The sequence below is a fragment of the Salvelinus fontinalis genome, chromosome 31 (assembly GCF_029448725.1).
Source record: "Salvelinus fontinalis isolate EN_2023a chromosome 31, ASM2944872v1, whole genome shotgun sequence".
NCBI classification, from domain to species: Eukaryota; Metazoa; Chordata; class Actinopteri; order Salmoniformes; family Salmonidae; genus Salvelinus; species Salvelinus fontinalis.
The window spans coordinates 17,145,514-17,161,872 of record NC_074695.1 but is presented as its reverse complement, the minus strand read 5'-3'; the positions used below and the strand labels follow the sequence as shown (position 1 = coordinate 17,161,872).

The 16,359-nt window shown below is 46.1% G+C and overlaps 1 protein-coding gene and 1 long non-coding RNA gene across 6 annotated transcripts in view; one reads left to right on the top strand and one right to left on the bottom strand.

Moving 5' to 3' along the window:
- The first annotated feature begins 462 nt into the window (after nucleotides 1-462).
- LOC129829675 (limb region 1 homolog-like protein) overlaps nucleotides 463-16,359 on the top strand; it is a 37,159-nt gene continuing 21,262 nt past the window's right edge. Inside the window, exons 1-2 of one of the 3 annotated variants that reach the window (XM_055891531.1) lie at nucleotides 463-748; nucleotides 10,341-10,428. In XM_055891531.1, coding sequence (XP_055747506.1) covers nucleotides 686-748; nucleotides 10,341-10,428 — 151 coding nt within the window. In that variant the 5' untranslated portion in view covers nucleotides 463-685. Of the gene's footprint in view, nucleotides 749-10,340; nucleotides 10,429-16,359 lie in introns of those variants that run through there. The other 2 variants (XM_055891532.1, XM_055891533.1) reach the window with 2 other exon arrangements.
- Nucleotides 12,970-16,235, bottom strand: LOC129829677 (uncharacterized). Of its 3 annotated transcripts, none has more exons than XR_008755431.1 (5): nucleotides 16,187-16,235; nucleotides 15,911-15,944; nucleotides 15,697-15,740; nucleotides 15,115-15,229; nucleotides 12,970-13,046 (listed from the first exon to the last, which is right to left on the bottom strand). It is a non-coding gene; the product is annotated as an uncharacterized LOC129829677 (long non-coding RNA). The 3 variants fall into 3 exon arrangements; XR_008755430.1 differs by lacking the exon at nucleotides 12,970-13,046 and adding an exon at nucleotides 14,920-14,985; XR_008755432.1 differs by lacking the exon at nucleotides 12,970-13,046 and adding an exon at nucleotides 15,050-15,114 and having other exon boundaries at nucleotides 15,186-15,246.

The following is a 16,359-nucleotide window of genomic DNA, read 5'->3' as shown; positions in this document are numbered from 1 at the left end:
TGTATGTAGCGTCGCTACTGTATATAGCCTGTCTTTTTACTGTTGTTTTATTTCTTTACCTACCTATTGTTCACCTAATACCTTTTTTGCACTATTGGTTAGAGCCTGTAAGTAAGCATTTCACTGTAAGGTCTACTACATCTGTTGTATTCGGCGCACGCGACAAATAAACTTTGATTTGATTTGATTGATTTAAATTTATCATCCGTTCTGAAACCGAAAACTCTTGAGTTTGACAGCCTAGAGTTAGTCAACTCAGAGTTCAGGTTTAAACTCAGAGTTTGTTAAACCTGCTTTCTGAAACACGGCCCTGGTAAAATAGAAGCAATTATGATTGTGTTCGAGAAAAAAATATATATACATCCACGAATAAAAACGTACTGAACGCAGCCCAGGTAGCGATACATATAACCACCACCCATTCTCCCGGATCGCCCGCCCAGTCTCCACCCCCTTTGTGTAACGCGCACGGAGGACGGTTGCTTGCTAGTGGAGTTTAAACGAAACAGGGTGCGCGACCGTAGCTTTGTCGTTAGTTTGAGAAGTTTAGGACAAATGTAGTTCGCTTGCCACACTGTTCTAACCAGAGAGAGATGTTTTGTTGTTTTACTATACTACCATCCCGTCCCAGCGCTTTTAGCCACGTTTTTATCATATTTTAACCTCTGCGTCATGGTTTCGTAGGATGGAAGTAGACGACGTGTCGGTTAGAGAGCAACTTTTCCACAACAAAGTGCGAGAGACTTTTGTAAGTACTTTAATGCTCTTTGTTTATAAACCTCAACGTACATAACAGCGAGATATTAATCCGTGGTGCATTTCGGGAAGTGGTTGTATTATGTTCATAAAAGTTTGCATACTGATAGCGATGTTATCGTTAATTCCTATACTTAAGTTCTGTGATTACTAGCCTATAACTTATTACAAGGGAATCTCTTTACAGGTGTGTGTGTGTGTGTGTGTGTGTGTGTGTGTGCTTGTGTGTGTGCTTGTGTGTGTGCTTGTGTGTGTCTGTGTCTGGTCATTAATGTGGCTGAGACACAGAAGGGTGACCCAAGGAGCCTTTTCTTCCACCTTGGGCCTCCATCCATATGCATTTATGTATGTCCCTATGTTTCTTCTTGTAAAGCCTTGACTGTAGACTATCATGGTTGTGTGTAATGAGAGCCATGCATAACTTATAGTTGTATAGATTCCATTCAGTATATAAACATGTACTTTAATGAATGGCAATATGTAATGATTTTACCTGAACTGTTGCCACCTGGTTCCACCACATTGACTTCTATATGGGATGTTACGCTGGGTTGTGTTCAGTAGGGCACACTGTAGCAAAACGTTTCGCAACATTAAATGTGTATCTGCATTCTATTTGGACAAGTTTTGGTGGTACCTCTTTCACTCAGTTTTAAAACGTTTTGTCCTTACTGAATACAACACTGTACTGATGGCACAGAACAGCTCCTGTTGAACTTCAGACCTGATTAGTATTGCTTCAACAGGGCACATCGAGATGACCCTTAACCCCGCAACGCACAGCAGTTCTCATGTAGACCTAGCTACAGCAGAGCACGCCTTGTTCCATGAGCCAAAAAGATAACAGCACTGTACTTTAAAGACCACATCTAATCTTGCATTTTGTAGGCCTATTCTGTGAGTCAGAAACGACGACAACATTGCAAAACGGCAAGACCCTCGTGATGTGAAATTGTATTTCAGTATCCAGACTAGAGGTCGACCGATTATGATTTTTCAACGCCAATACCAATTATTGGAAGACCCAAAAAAAACGATACAGATTAATCGTCCGATTTAAAAAAAATATAATAATATGTATATGTGTGTATATATATGTATATACATATATGTATGTATGTGTATATATATATTTATGTATATATACATATATTTGTAATAATGACAATTACAACAATACTGAATGAACACTTATTTTAACTTTTAACATCAATTTAGTCTCAAATAAATAATGAAACATGTTCAATTTGGTTTAAATAATGGAAAAACAAAGTGTTGGAGAATAAAGTAAAAGTGCAATATGTGCCATGTAAAAAAGCTAACGTTTAAGTTCCTTGCTCAGAACATGTGAAAGCTGGTGGTTCCTTTTTAACATGAGTCTTCAATATTCCCAAGTAAGTAGTTTTAGGTTGTAGTTATTATAGGACTATTTCTCTCTTACCATTTGTATTTCATATACCTTTTGACTATTGGATGATCTAATAGGTACTTTAGTATTGCCAGCCTAATCTCGGGAGTTGATAGGTTGAAGTCAAAAACAGCGCAATGCTTGAAGCACAGCGAAGAGCTGCTGGCAAAACGCACGAAAGTGCTGTTTGAATGAGTCCTTACGAGCCTGCTGCTGCCTACCATCTCTGTCAGACTGCTCTATCAAATCATAGACTTAATTATAATAACACACAGAAATATGAGCCTTAGGTCATTAATATGGTCAAATCCGGAAACTATCATTTCGAAAACAAAATGTTTATTCTTTCGGTGAAATACGGAACCGTTCCATATTTTATCTAACCGGTGGCATCCCTAAGTCTAAATATTGCACAACCTTCAATGTTATGTCATAATTATGTACAATTCTGGCAAATTAATTACGGTCTTTGTTATGAAGAAATGGTCTTCACACAGTTCGCAACGAGCCAGGCAGCCCAAACTGCTGCATATACCCAGACTCTGCTTGCACAGAACGCAAGAGAAGTGACACAATTTCCCTAGTTAAAAGAAATTCATGTTAGCAGGCAATATTAACTAAATATGCAGGTTTAAAAATATATACTTGTGTATTGATTTTAAAGAAAGGCATTGATGTTTATGGTTAGGTACATTGGTGCAACGACAGTGCTTTTTTCACGAATGCGCTTGTTAAATTACCCGTTTGGCGAAGTAGGCTGTGATTCAATGATAAATTAACAGGCACCGCATCGATTATATGCAACGCAGGACAAGCTAGATAAACTAGTAATATCATCAACCATGTGTAGTTAACTAGTGATTATGTTAAGATTGATTGTTTTTTATAAGATAAGTTTAATGCTAGCTAGCACCTTACCTTGGCTCCTTGCTGCACTCGCATAACAGGTAGTCAGCCTGCCACGCAGTCTCCTCGTGGAGTGCAATGTAATCGGCCATGATCAGTGTCCAAAAATGCAGATTACCGATTGTTATGAAAACTTGAAATCGGTCCTAATTAATCGGCCATTCAGATTAATCGGTCGACCTCTAAACTAGACATACTCCATATGTTACAGCAGACTATAATGGGTAGAAATATACAAAGATGAGGTGTGTATCATGTATGGTTCACGGCTCATATGGTCTTATGGGTCCTTAAAATGTCATCATGATAACAAAAATATGTTTGATACAAATGTAAAAGCATGTGAAACGCCCCCCCCCCCTCAAAAAGAGATTTAATATGTGAGAATTGCCAGAACAATCTGAGATGCCAAAAATACTTTCGGGCTACACTGGTGTGGAATCGCCCAATAGGCTTAATACTAAAAAGATGCTTCAATTCCCAACGCGTATCCTGACATTGCCCCTTTCACCTAGGCCAAATGTTTCTCAAGTACCCCAGCCTTAACCTTTTAGCTAACATACAGTCCTTATTTCTTCACTGTTTGTTCTCTCTCACACATGGTGTAATCATTTGACCTTTGGTCATTAAAGGGGCTTTAGCCTTGGTTTATCATCATTGACCCTGATACAAGCCCCTCTCATCTTGCTACCTTAAATGACTTGGTAGTTAACGTTTCAGTAATCTTGTGACGTCATCCTTCCAAAGTGTTATCAGACCAGAAGGTGTTTTGTCCCACATCAGTATTGATCTGTTATTCAACTTCCTCTCGGTAATGTGAAATATTTGGACTATTATTATAAGGACATGCAGACTTTTCCTGTTCCATACCATTTGTTGATTGTTTTTGGCTGTTGGCCATCAGTTAGATCTATCCTCTTGTTCCACTTGTAAACCTAGCATTGTACAAACTCCTCAATGTGTTGGCATGAAAGCTGCTTTGAAAGCGAGGTAGCTGCAGCTTTTCTTTTTACTCTGCCGCTGTCTCCATCTGTACAGAATGGGTTTTTACTCTGCCGCTGTCTCCATCTGTACAGAATGGGGTTTTTACTCTGCCGCTGTCTCCATCTGTACAGAATGGGTTTTTACTCTGCCGCTATCTCCATCTGTACAGAATGGGGTTTTTACTCTGCCGCTGTCTCCATCTGTACAGAATGGGTTTTTACTCTGCCGCTGTCTCCATCTGTACAGAATGGGGTTTTTACTCTGCCGCTGTCTCCATCTGTACAGAATGGGTTTTTACTCTGCCGCTATCTCCATCTGTACAGAATGGGTTTTTACTCTGCCGCTGTCTCCATCTGTACAGAATGGGTTTTTACTCTGCCGCTATCTCCATCTGTACAGAATGGGTTTTTACTCTGCCACTATCTCCATCTGTACAGAATGGGTTTTTAATCTGCCGCTATCTCCATCTGTACAGAATGGGGTTTTTACTCTGCCGCTATCTCCATCTGTACAGAATGGGGTTTTTACTCTGCCGCTGTCTCCATCTGTACAGAATGGGTTTTTACTCTGCCGCTGTCTCCATCTGTACAGAATGGGTTTTTACTCTGCCGCTGTCTCCATCTGTACAGAATGGGGTTTTTACTCTGCCGCTGTCTCCATCTGTACAGAATGGTTTTTTACTCTGCCGCTGTCTCCATCTGTACAGAATGGGTTTTTACTCTGCCGCTGTCTCCATCTGTACAGAATGGGTTTTTTCAGGGCATTTAAAAAAAGAAACTTTGCGCCCACTTTCTGCACCGCCTTCAATACAAAAGCCCATCATTTGGCTCTTAAACCCAAATGAAACCCTCTTGAAACTCCAGCTCCTTGTTCTCAAATGCCTGGCCAACTGGGCAGTGCCTTCAACACAAGCTCAGGCAGGCAGAGACCCTGGCCGTTAGACACACTCTAAACTCTAGCTCCTCGGCCTATTCTCAACAACCAGGTTCATGTTGGGGCAGGAAGTGAGCAGTAGAACACCATGCATGAAAGGGTTTATTCATTTTAAGTTTGCTACCACCGCCTTCCACAGAAGCCCAGCCTCCGGCCGTTAAAACCCATTCTAAGCCCAGCTCCTTGTTTAGAACTGCCTGGACAGAAAGTTGCCTTCCTCCAGGTAGAACTCAACATGTGTTTTTCACCTACAACTGCTGACTGGTCTCTCGGTCTGTCGCTGTCTCTGTCTGTTGGCTAGGTCTTTCACCCCCTTGTGATCCCCCTCGTACCTACCGGTACTTTCTCTTTATGGGATATAGCAGACTTATTGCGAACACAACACATTGAAGGATTTCCTTCACAGTTTGTTGGCTAATTTTGATGCTGAGCATTTGTAGCGTCATTGTTTTGTTGCGACATGCATTTGACATTTTGCAGTACCAGGCTAGCTATACGTCACGATTGGTAAGAATTTCTCAACAAACCTACAAAACCATAACGCATACTCCAAGTAGCCTGTGTAAGGAACAGTGAATGGGAATGATTGTGTCACCAGTCATGTCTGTAGAGAAGGCATTGTTTTGTGTCGCATTCAGTTCATGTTGGGAAAACAAAACATTGTAGACTGTCTCAGATACCTGTCCCGTTAGCTGGAATCTATTTTCCAAGTGCTAAATTGTCACTGTTGTGGACATCAGCCCAACCAGGCTATAGTGTTGGATCTATTCTCACTGCCTCAATGAGAAACCATCCTGGAATGGCAGCGATTTTAGGAACTTCACTGTGTTTAGGGCCCAGTTGTAAATATGGGTGATACAACCACTGGTTTTCCCCAAATCTCATTGTTGCCATCCTATAAAGGGGGTCAGGGACATCGCCTGTCCCACCCATGGATTGGAGGAGGAGGAACCCCACTTTGTCACTGTACCATATGTCCTCATCTTCTGTTGTTAAATGTACTTTGTATGTCAGAGTAATGTAGTGTCTAGGCATTGATATGAAGGTGAGCAGATGTGTTTTCCTCTCCTTAAATGTTATTCTACAGTGAAGAATAGAACAAGAAGTTGTTGACCTTCTACTGCAGTGAAATAATGCCCTAGAAACGTGATCATATGTATTGAACAAATAGGCCTACAATTGAATAAGAGGAATGCTATCATATTCCAGTGGATTGATTGTCAAAGGTACCATTTTATTTAGTTCACAAGGACAAGATGTGCTTGGGTAAGCATTATTAAATCTACAGGAAACAGTCTTTTGCCAGGCAGTGGTAGCCATTTTGTCACGTTTCTGCCACTCTCTCAGGATGAGGTAACTTTCTCAACTATTGTTTTCTGCAGTTGATGTCACCTCAGGGTGAACTCCTGAATCCTGCTACCATCGCCTCTCTTCCTCTGGGCTGGAGAGAGGATGTTTGTCTAGGCCTAGCCTTAAATGTTGTGTTTTATGTGTGTCCTTGGTTGTCTCTCTGAATAGTTCCAGTTAACTCAGCACTTCCTCCAACACCAATGGTGAAACTTATTCATCTCTCACCACATCCTGTGATTTTAGAGTTGAAGCTATGTGAATATAGTTGTGAACAGTTGACCACTGATTTAGTTTCAAGAGGCACATTCTCAGATTTTTACCCCAGACGGCCAGGCTGGCAGACAGCTATTAGACTGTATCCGATTAAATGGGATTAATCAATGTTCAGTTGGTCAAGGAGTCCATTCTCTTACAGAAGACAATATCCCTGGATTCATTGAAGCTGGCTGTATGTTGACCCAAATAGGGGTTTAAGGTCTGTCTAGTTGCACACTTTTCCTTCCCGTCCTAACCTGATCCCAGTACCCCACTCACCCGGTTTCTCTCGCTCTCTTCATCTGGCTAAACTGGTATATCTAATCTGCAGACTCCATCTGTTTCGCTTGGCCTAATGACCTTGTCTTGCATGTCTCTGTCACCATCTCACTATACAGGCTGGGTCATTTCAAAACCCACGGCACCGTTGACAGTGGATAGTAATGCATTGTGATGGAAGAAAGAAATCCTAGCTTATTGTGACCTGAAAAGTTTTGCTTCAAAACATTGACTGGGTGAGGCTTCCTGAGTCCAACCCACACATCTTGACTAGATAGCTAGTTACACAACTGTGCCAGTCAGAAAGGAGAACAACCAGACTATCTATCCTCGTCTGTTATCTAGCTCCCTGTTATCTTGTCCAGCCAGCTGTATCCTCTCTATCCTCCTCTGTTATCTAGCTCCCTGCTATCCTGTCCAGCCAGCTGTATCATCTCTATCCTCCTCTGTTTTCTAGCCCCCTGTTATCCTGTCCAGCCAGCTGTATCCTTTCTAGCCCCCTGTTATCCTGTCCAGCCAGCTGTATCCTTTCTAGCCCCCTGTTATCCTGTCCAGCCAGCTGTATCCTTTCTAGCTCCCAGTCAGCCTGTCCAGCCAGCTGTATCCCTTCTAGCCCCCTGTTATCCTGTCTATCCTCCTCTGTTATCTAGCCCCCTGCTATCCTGTCCAGCCAGCTGTATCCTCTCTATCCTCCTCTGTTATCTAGCCCCCTGTTATCCTGTCCAGCCAGCTGTATCCTCTCTATCCTCCTCTGTTATCTAGCCCCCTGCTATCCTGTCCAGCCAGCTGTATCTCTTCTAGCCCCCTGTTATCCTGTCCAGCCAGCTGTATCCTCTCTATCCTCGTCTGTTATCTAGCCCCCTGTTATCCTGTCCAGCCAGCTGTATCCTTTCTAGCCCCCAGTCAGCCTGTCCAGCCAGCTGTATCCCTTCTAGCCCCCTGTTATCCTGTCTATCCTCTGTTATCTAGCCCCCTGCTATCCTGTCCAGCCAGCTGTATCCTCTCTATCCTCCTCTGTTATCTAGCCCCCTGCTATCCTGTCCAGCCAGCTGTATCCTCTCTATCCTCCTCTGTTATCTAGCCCCCTGTTATCCTGTCCAGCCAGCTGTATCCCTTCTAGCCCCCTGTTATCCTGTCCAGCCAGCTGTATCCTCTCTATTCTCCTCTGTTATCCTGTCCAGCCAGCTGTATCCTCTCTATCCTCCTCTGTTATCTAGCCCCCTGCTATCCTGTCCAGCCAGCTGTATCCTTTCTAGCCCCTTGTTATCCTGTCTATCCTCTGTTATCTAGCCCTCTGTTATCCTGTCCAGCCCTCTGTTATCCTGTCCAGCCCTCTGTTATCCTGTCCAGCCCTCTGTTATCCTGTCCAGCCCTCTGTTATCCTGTCCAGCCCTCTGTTATCCTGTCCAGCCCTCTGTTATCCTGTCCAGCCCTCTGTATCCTGTCTATCCTCCTGTTATCCTGTCCAGCCAGCTGTATCCTGTCTATCCTCCTCTGTTCTCTACATTCCACTGTTATTACTGTTGTGATTTTCTTTAGTTTTTTTAATGTTAGTTAAGATTTCTATTTGAAATTCAGTTTCAGTTTTTTAGATCAGATTGAGTATTTTTTTTACATTTGTTTTAAGTTTGCTATAAAAAAAAATACTACCTCTGTTTTTCTATTTATTTTTAGGGGACGAAGTAGCCTATGCTTGGGAGGCTAGGAGCCATGTATGTGTTTGTTTACGTTCTGGGATGTCACTTCTTGCCATTGTGGAGCAGTATTGCATAGTGATGGGTCAGGTTATAGATTAGGTTTGAAGGTAGACTCAGCGAGGTGATGTAGATGCACCAAGTAAACAGTAGTAGTGGGTCGATGTGTGATGTAGATGCACCAAGTAAACAGTAGTAGTGGGTCGATGTGTGATGTAGATGCACCAAGTAAACAGTAGTAGTGGGTCGATGTGTGATGTAGATGCACCAAGTAAACAGTAGTAGTGGGTCGATGTGTGATGTAGATGCACCAAGTAAACAGTAGTAGTGGGTCGATGTGTGATGTAGATGCACCAAGTAAACAGTAGTAGTGGGTCGATGTGTGATGTAGATGCACCAAGTAAACAGTAGTAGTGGGTCGATGTGTGATGTAGATGCACCAAGTAAACAGTAGTAGTGGGTCGATGTGTGATGTAGATGCACCAAGTAAACAGTAGTAGTGGGTCGATGTGTGATGTAGATGCACCAAGTAAACAGTAGTAGTGGGTCGATGTGTGATGTAGATGCACCAAGTAAACAGTAGTAGTGGGTCGATGTGTGATGTAGATGCACCAAGTAAACAGTAGTAGTGGGTCGATGTGTGATGTAGATGCACCAAGTAAACAGTAGTAGTGGGTCGATGTGTGATGTAGATGCACCAAGTAAACAGTAGTAGTGGGTCGATGTGTGATGTAGATGCACCAAGTAAACAGTAGTAGTGGGTCGATGTGTGATGTAGATGCACCAAGTAAACAGTAGTAGTGGGTTTCCGCCGCAACCAGGAGCGTTGATGCGTGAGGCTAAACTTCTCTGCTGTTTTGGTCCTGTAGCTGCAGCTACCACTTGTACCACAGCGCCATGACTGTGTGAGAGAGGTATTGCATGGCGCTCATGTCAATATCTGCTGTGCTGCTGGTGGAAATGTCATCTTGCCGAGTCTGACTTGATCATGTAACGGTAATCTCCATGTGACCTGTCAGAAGCATGAAAATCCCAGTAGAAAAAAAGATTGAAAACCCCATTTGATTTTTGTCCTAAATTTAGAATAAAGAAACTTAACATAATTCATGATGGATTTTAGTTAGTTTTGGAGTCAACGATAATAGTTTGTATTTCAGTTTACTAAATAGTTTTTTCATTTAGTTTAGTTAGTTCATTTTATTTTTCGGTTTACTATAATAACCTTGGTACAGTCAAAGTATGTCTGCACACTCAAGGACCCCCAACCATGTCAAGCTTCTTCGATAATCACTTACACAGCAATTCATGTCAGCCATAATGAGTACAGCTCCTAGTGATGATGACCAACATAACATAGTCCTGTGTGGATCAGTTGGTAGAGCATGGCGCTTGTAATGCCAGGTTGTGGGTTCGATTCCCACTGGGGACCAGTACAGAAAAGTATACACTCACTACTGTAAGTCGCTTTGGATAAGAGCGTAGACCTGCGAAATGACTCAAATGTAAATAAAGATGATAATCAACTGTCAGAGAGAGTCTGAGTTTAAACCAAACGACCTAGGTGACTTGATCTGTTGTATGTGCTGATCTGAAGATATTACCTCAACATTTACCTGATGTTTATTTAGACTCTTTTTAGACTGAGGTTGGGATTATTCAACTGAGCTGCATATTTTCCAAGAAAACAAAAGATGTCTTTCAAGTAAAATCCTGGTAATATGCAATGATCTGTATTAGCCTAATCTTTTGGTCTTTTGTTTACTTCTTCTGTCAAGATCGGTGTCCTCCTCTTCACCTGCCTCTATATACTGTCCTACCTCATCCTCACCCACTTCAAGAAGAATGCAGACTATATCACCACTGGTGAGTATGGAAGTCTGCTTGGCTGGCTGAAATGACCTGAGGGATTATGTTAAACACATCCATCCATCAAACTAAACTAACAGTCCATTAGAGGAAATGGAAGCTGTTGAAAAACCTCTAGATGACTTTTGGAATGTTCTTGTAGTGTTATGTTTATGGAGACCACAGCTTCCCTTGTGTGCGCAGCAGAAACCTATTGTTCAGACCTCTTTGACTGTGTTTACACAAGCAGACAAATTCTGATTTATGGAATTGGTCTTCTGACCAATCAGACTAGCTCTGAAAAATATCTGATGTAATTGGTCAAAAGACAAATTAGATGGAAAAAAATATTAGAATTGGGCTGCCTGTGTAAACAGCCCTGGATGTAGATTTAGTGAAATCAGTTCATTGGTTTCTTTGAGTTAGTCTATTGTAAGTGTTAGTCTGCTAGAATACTGTACATTGTTTTGCTGTAGGACGTCCAGAAGCCTCAAGACTCGCCTGAAGGCAGTACCAGTTTTAAAAAATTATGGAAGTATGTATGGAAGTTGTTTATCCCCCCCAAAGGGGGGTTGAATATGTGTAAAATGTATTTTATAAATAGTTTCCTGATCTTTCTTATATCTCTCAGATATAGGACAGACACTTCAAAACAATCTTCCTTTAGTCTGTTATTCAATGCATTTCTATGGGCTAATGGCAGTAAGGCCAGATCAATGTTCCAGTAAATATGTTTTTGACAAAACAAATGGTCTCCCTATATTAAAAAGGAGAACAAGCTATGAACAAAAAATACTGACGTTTTGGTACAGCCAACTAGCTAAAAAATAATATTGTGATATTGTCAAAACAATACGATACATTGTCAAAAATAATATCTCTGGGCCTCCCGAGTGGTGCCGTGGTCTAAGGCACTGCATTGCATGCAGTGATGGAGGTGTTACTCTAGCACTGCACGCTGACACGGTCGCCAGGTGTACGGTGTTTCCTCCGACACATTGGTGAGGCTGACTTCTGGGTTAAGTGAGCAGTGTGTCAAGAAGCAGTGTGGCTTGGCAGGGACGTGTTTCGGAGGGCGCATGGCTCTTGACCTTTGCCTCTCCTGAGTTCGCACGGAGTTGCAGCGATGGGACAAGACTGTAACTACCAATTGGATATCATGAAATTGGAGTAAAAAAAAAAAGTAATAATATCTCAACATTTAACTGTATAGACCCCCCCATCACTAGTTTAATGTGTGTTTTGCACGTTTCCCTACCAACCTGTACATGTGGAGGTGTATCAGCTATCTGGGCCTATAGCTGTGGACCTTGGCCAGAACACACAGGGCCCTATACTGCTGCAGGAGGTTGTTATGGAAACACCTCAGGCTTGTGGGTCAGCTGGGTGGGAGGAATGTTCCTTTTAAGATAACGTACCCTGTCCTTCACAAGTATGACCATTTTATAATTGAATGTACGGTATGTTGCTCTCAAGTGAACACAAAATGTGGATGTGCAAATGCAATTGGTTATGTGGCTTTATGTAATCACTCCAATAAGGTGTGGTTATAGCTGTAGCACCTCCTACGTAACATAACGTATCCTACGTATCCTTCTGGCAGAGGTTTGGTAGTGGGCCAGCTCACAGCCTACCCAACCAGTGTGTCTATTGGGTTTTGGAAAGGTGGACAGCTAAACCTGCTCTGCATTAGCAATACAGTGTCTTTGAATGCAATGAATGTCCTCTGCAGTCAGTCAACACCACCAGCAGGGCGTTTGTGCCTCACAGCTTTAATTGAATAGTGGGGTGTTGAAGATGGTCTGTGAATCAATTGGTATGCTGCTAACTGGTTTGTCTTGTACTCAGACCGTGTTTTTCCAAACTCTTCTGTTCCTTTTCTTGACTCATACAGGCATACCAGAGATGTTTGTTCTTTGGACCTTTTGAACATGGTGTACTCTGTATCTCCGTTGTTGAGGCCAACTCCTTATTTCCCCGCCATCCGTTTTGATCGGCGCTATCGTAGTGTCTTACCGGTTTATCGCTCTGTTTTTAGAATCTTCCTCTCTTTACCTCTTCATCGCCTCTACCCCTCTTTACCTCTTCCACGCCTCTACCTCTTCATCGCCTTTACCTCTTCCACGCCTCTACCCCTCTTTACCTCTTCATCACCTCTATCTCTCTTTACCTCTTCCACACCTCTATCTCTTTACCTCTTCATTGCCTTTACCTCTTCCACGCCTCTACCTCTCTTTACCTCTTCCACGCCTCTACCTCTCTTTACCTCTTCCACGCCTCTACCTCTCTTTACCTCTTCCACGCCTCTACCTCTTCCACGCCTCTACCTCTTCCACGCCTCTACCTCTTCCACGCCTCTACCTCTTCCACGCCTCTACCTCTTCCACGCCTCTACCTCTTCCACGCCTCTACCTCTTCCACGCCTCTACCTCTTCCACGCCTCTACCTCTTCCACGCCTCTACCTCTTCCACGCCTCTACCTCTTCCACGCCTCTACCTCTTCCACGCCTCTACCTCTTCCACGCCTCTACCTCTTCCACGCCTCTACCTCTCTTTACCTCTTCCACGCCTCTACCTCTTCCACGCCTCTACCTCTCTTTACCTCTTCCACGCCTCTACCTCTTCCGCGCCTCTACCTCTTCCGCGCCTCTACCTCTTCCGCGCCTCTACCTCTTCCGCGCCTCTACCTCTTCCGCGCCTCTACCGCTTCCGCGCCTCTACCGCTTCCGCGCCTCTACCGCTTCCGCGCCTCTACCGCTTCCGCGCCTCTACCGCTTCCGCGCCTCTACCGCTTCCGCGCCTCTACCGCTTCCGCGCCTCTACCGCTTCCGCGCCTCTACCGCTTCCGCGCCTCTACAGCTTCCGCGCCTCTACCGCTTCCGCGCCTCTACCGCTTCCGCGCCTCTACCGCTTCCGCGCCTCTACCGCTTCCGCGCCTCTACCGCTTCCGCGCCTCTACCGCTTCCGCGCCTCTACCGCTTCCGCGCCTCTACCGCTTCCGCGCCTCTACCGCTTCCGCGCCTCTACCGCTTCCGCGCCTCTACCTCTTCCGCCGCGCCTCTACCTCTTCCGCCGCGCCTCTACCTCTTCCGCCGCGCCTCTACCTCTTCCGCCGCGCCTCTACCTCTTCCGCCGCGCCTCTACCTCTTCCGCCGCGCCTCTACCTCTTCCGCCGCGCCTCTACCTCTTCCGCCGCGCCTCTACCTCTTCCGCCGCGCCTCTACCTCTTCCGCCGCGCCTCTACCTCTTCCGCCGCGCCTCTACCTCTTCCGCCGCGCCTCTACCTCTTCCGCCGCGCCTCTACCTCTTCCGCCGCGCCTCTACCTCTTCCGCCGCGCCTCTACCTCTTCCGCCGCGCCTCTACCTCTTCCGCCGCGCCTCTACCTCTTCCGCCGCGCCTCTACCTCTTCCGCCGCGCCTCTACCTCTTCCGCCGCGCCTCTACCTCTTTACCTCTTCATCGCCTCTACCTCTTTACCTCTTCATCGCCTTTACCTCTTTACCTCTTCATCGCCTTTACCTCTTTACCTCTTCATCGCCTTTACCTCTTTACCTCTTCATCGCCTTTACCTCTTCATCGCCTCTACCCCTCTTTACCTCTTCCACGCCTCTACCTCTCTTTACCTCTTCCACGCCTCTACCTCTCTTTACCTCTTCCACGCCTCTACCTCTCTTTACCTCTTCCACGCCTCTACCTCTCTTTACCTCTTCCACGCCTCTACCTCTCTTTACCTCTTCCACGCCTCTACCTCTCTTTACCTCTTCCACGCCTCTACCTCTCTTTACCTCTTCCACGCCTCTACCTCTCTTTACCTCTTCCACGCCTCTACCTCTTCCACGCCTCTTCCACGCCTCTACCTCTTCCACGCCTCTTCCACGCCTCTACCTCTTCCACGCCTCTTCCACGCCTCTACCTCTTCCACGCCTCTTCCACGCCTCTACCTCTTCCACGCCTCTTCCACGCCTCTACCTCTTCCACGCCTCTTCCACGCCTCTACCTCTTCCACGCCTCTACCTCTTCCACGCCTCTACCTCTTCCACGCCTCTACCTCTTCCACGCCTCTACCTCTTCCACGCCTCTACCTCTTCATCGCCTTTACCTCTTCATCGCCTCTACCCCTCTTTACCTCTTCCACGCCTCTACCTCTCTTTACCTCTTCCACGCCTCTACCTCTCTTTACCTCTTCCACGCCTCTACCTCTCTTTACCTCTTCCACGCCTCTACCTCTCTTTACCTCTTCCACGCCTCTACCTCTCTTTACCTCTTCCACGCCTCTACCTCTCTTTACCTCTTCCACGCCTCTACCTCTCTTTACCTCTTCCACGCCTCTACCTCTCTTTACCTCTTCCACGCCTCTACCTCTCTTTACCTCTTCCACGCCTCTACCTCTCTTTACCTCTTCCACGCCTCTACCTCTCTTTACCTCTTCCACGCCTCTACCTCTCTTTACCTCTTCCACGCCTCTACCTCTCTTTACCTCTTCCACGCCTCTACCTCTCTTTACCTCTTCCACGCCTCTACCTCTCTTTACCTCTTCCACGCCTCTACCTCTCTTTACCTCTTCCACGCCTCTACCTCTTCCACGCCTCTTCCACGCCTCTACCTCTTCCACGCCTCTTCCACGCCTCTACCTCTTCCACGCCTCTTCCACGCCTCTACCTCTTCCACGCCTCTTCCACGCCTCTACCTCTTCCACGCCTCTACCTCTTCCACGCCTCTACCTCTCTTTACCTCTTCCACGCCTCTACCTCTCTTTACCTCTTCCACGCCTCTACCTCTCTTTACCTCTTCCACGCCTCTACCTCTTCCACGCCTCTACCTCTTCCACGCCTCTACCTCTTCCACGCCTCTACCTCTTCCACGCCTCTACCTCTCTTTACCTCTTCCACGCCTCTACCTCTTCCGCGCCTCTACCGCTTCCGCGCCTCTACCGCTTCCGCGCCTCTACCTCTTCCGCGCCTCTACCTCTTCCGCGCCTCTACCTCTTCCGCGCCTCTACCTCTTCCGCGCCTCTACCTCTTCCGCGCCTCTACCTCTTCCGCGCCTCTACCTCTTCCGCGCCTCTACCTCTTCCGCGCCTCTACCTCTTCCGCGCCTCTACCTCTTTACCTCTTCATCGCCTTTACCTCTTCATCGCCTCTACCCCTCTTTACCTCTTCCACGCCTCTACCCCTCTTTACCTCTTCCACGCCTCTACCCCTCTTTACCTCTTCCACGCCTCTACCTCTCTTTACCTCTTCCACGCCTCTACCTCTCTTTACCTCTTCCACGCCTCTATCTCTTTACCTCTTCCACCCCTCTACCTCTCTTTACCTCTTCCACGCCTCTACCTCTTCCGCGCCTCTACCACTTCCGCGCCTCTACCACTTCCGCGCCTCTACCTCTTCCGCGCCTCTACCTCTTCCGCGCCTCTACCTCTTCCGCGCCTCTACCTCTTCCGCGCCTCTACCTCTTCCGCGCCTCTACCTCTTCCGCGCCTCTACCTCTTCCGCGCCTCTACCTCTTCCGCGCCTCTACCTCTTCCACGCCTCTACCTCTTTACCTCTTCATCGCCTTTACCTCTTTACCTCTTCCACGCCTCTACCCCTCTTTACCTCTTCCACGCCTCTACCCCTCTTTACCTCTTCCACGCCTCTACCTCTCTTTACCTCTTCCACGCCTCTACCTCTCTTTACCTCTTCCACGCCTCTATCTCTTTACCTCTTCCACGCCTCTACCTCTTCCACGCCTCTATCTCTTTACCTCTTCCACGCCTCTACCTCTTCCACGCCTCTACCTCTCTTTACCTCTTCCACGCCTCTACCTCTCTTTACCTCTTCCACGCCTCTACCTCTCTTTACCTCTTCCACGCCTCTACCTCTCTTTACCTCTTCCACGCCTCTACCTCTCTTTACCTCTTCCACGCCTCTACCTCTCTTTACCTCTTCCACGCCTCTACCTCTCTTTACC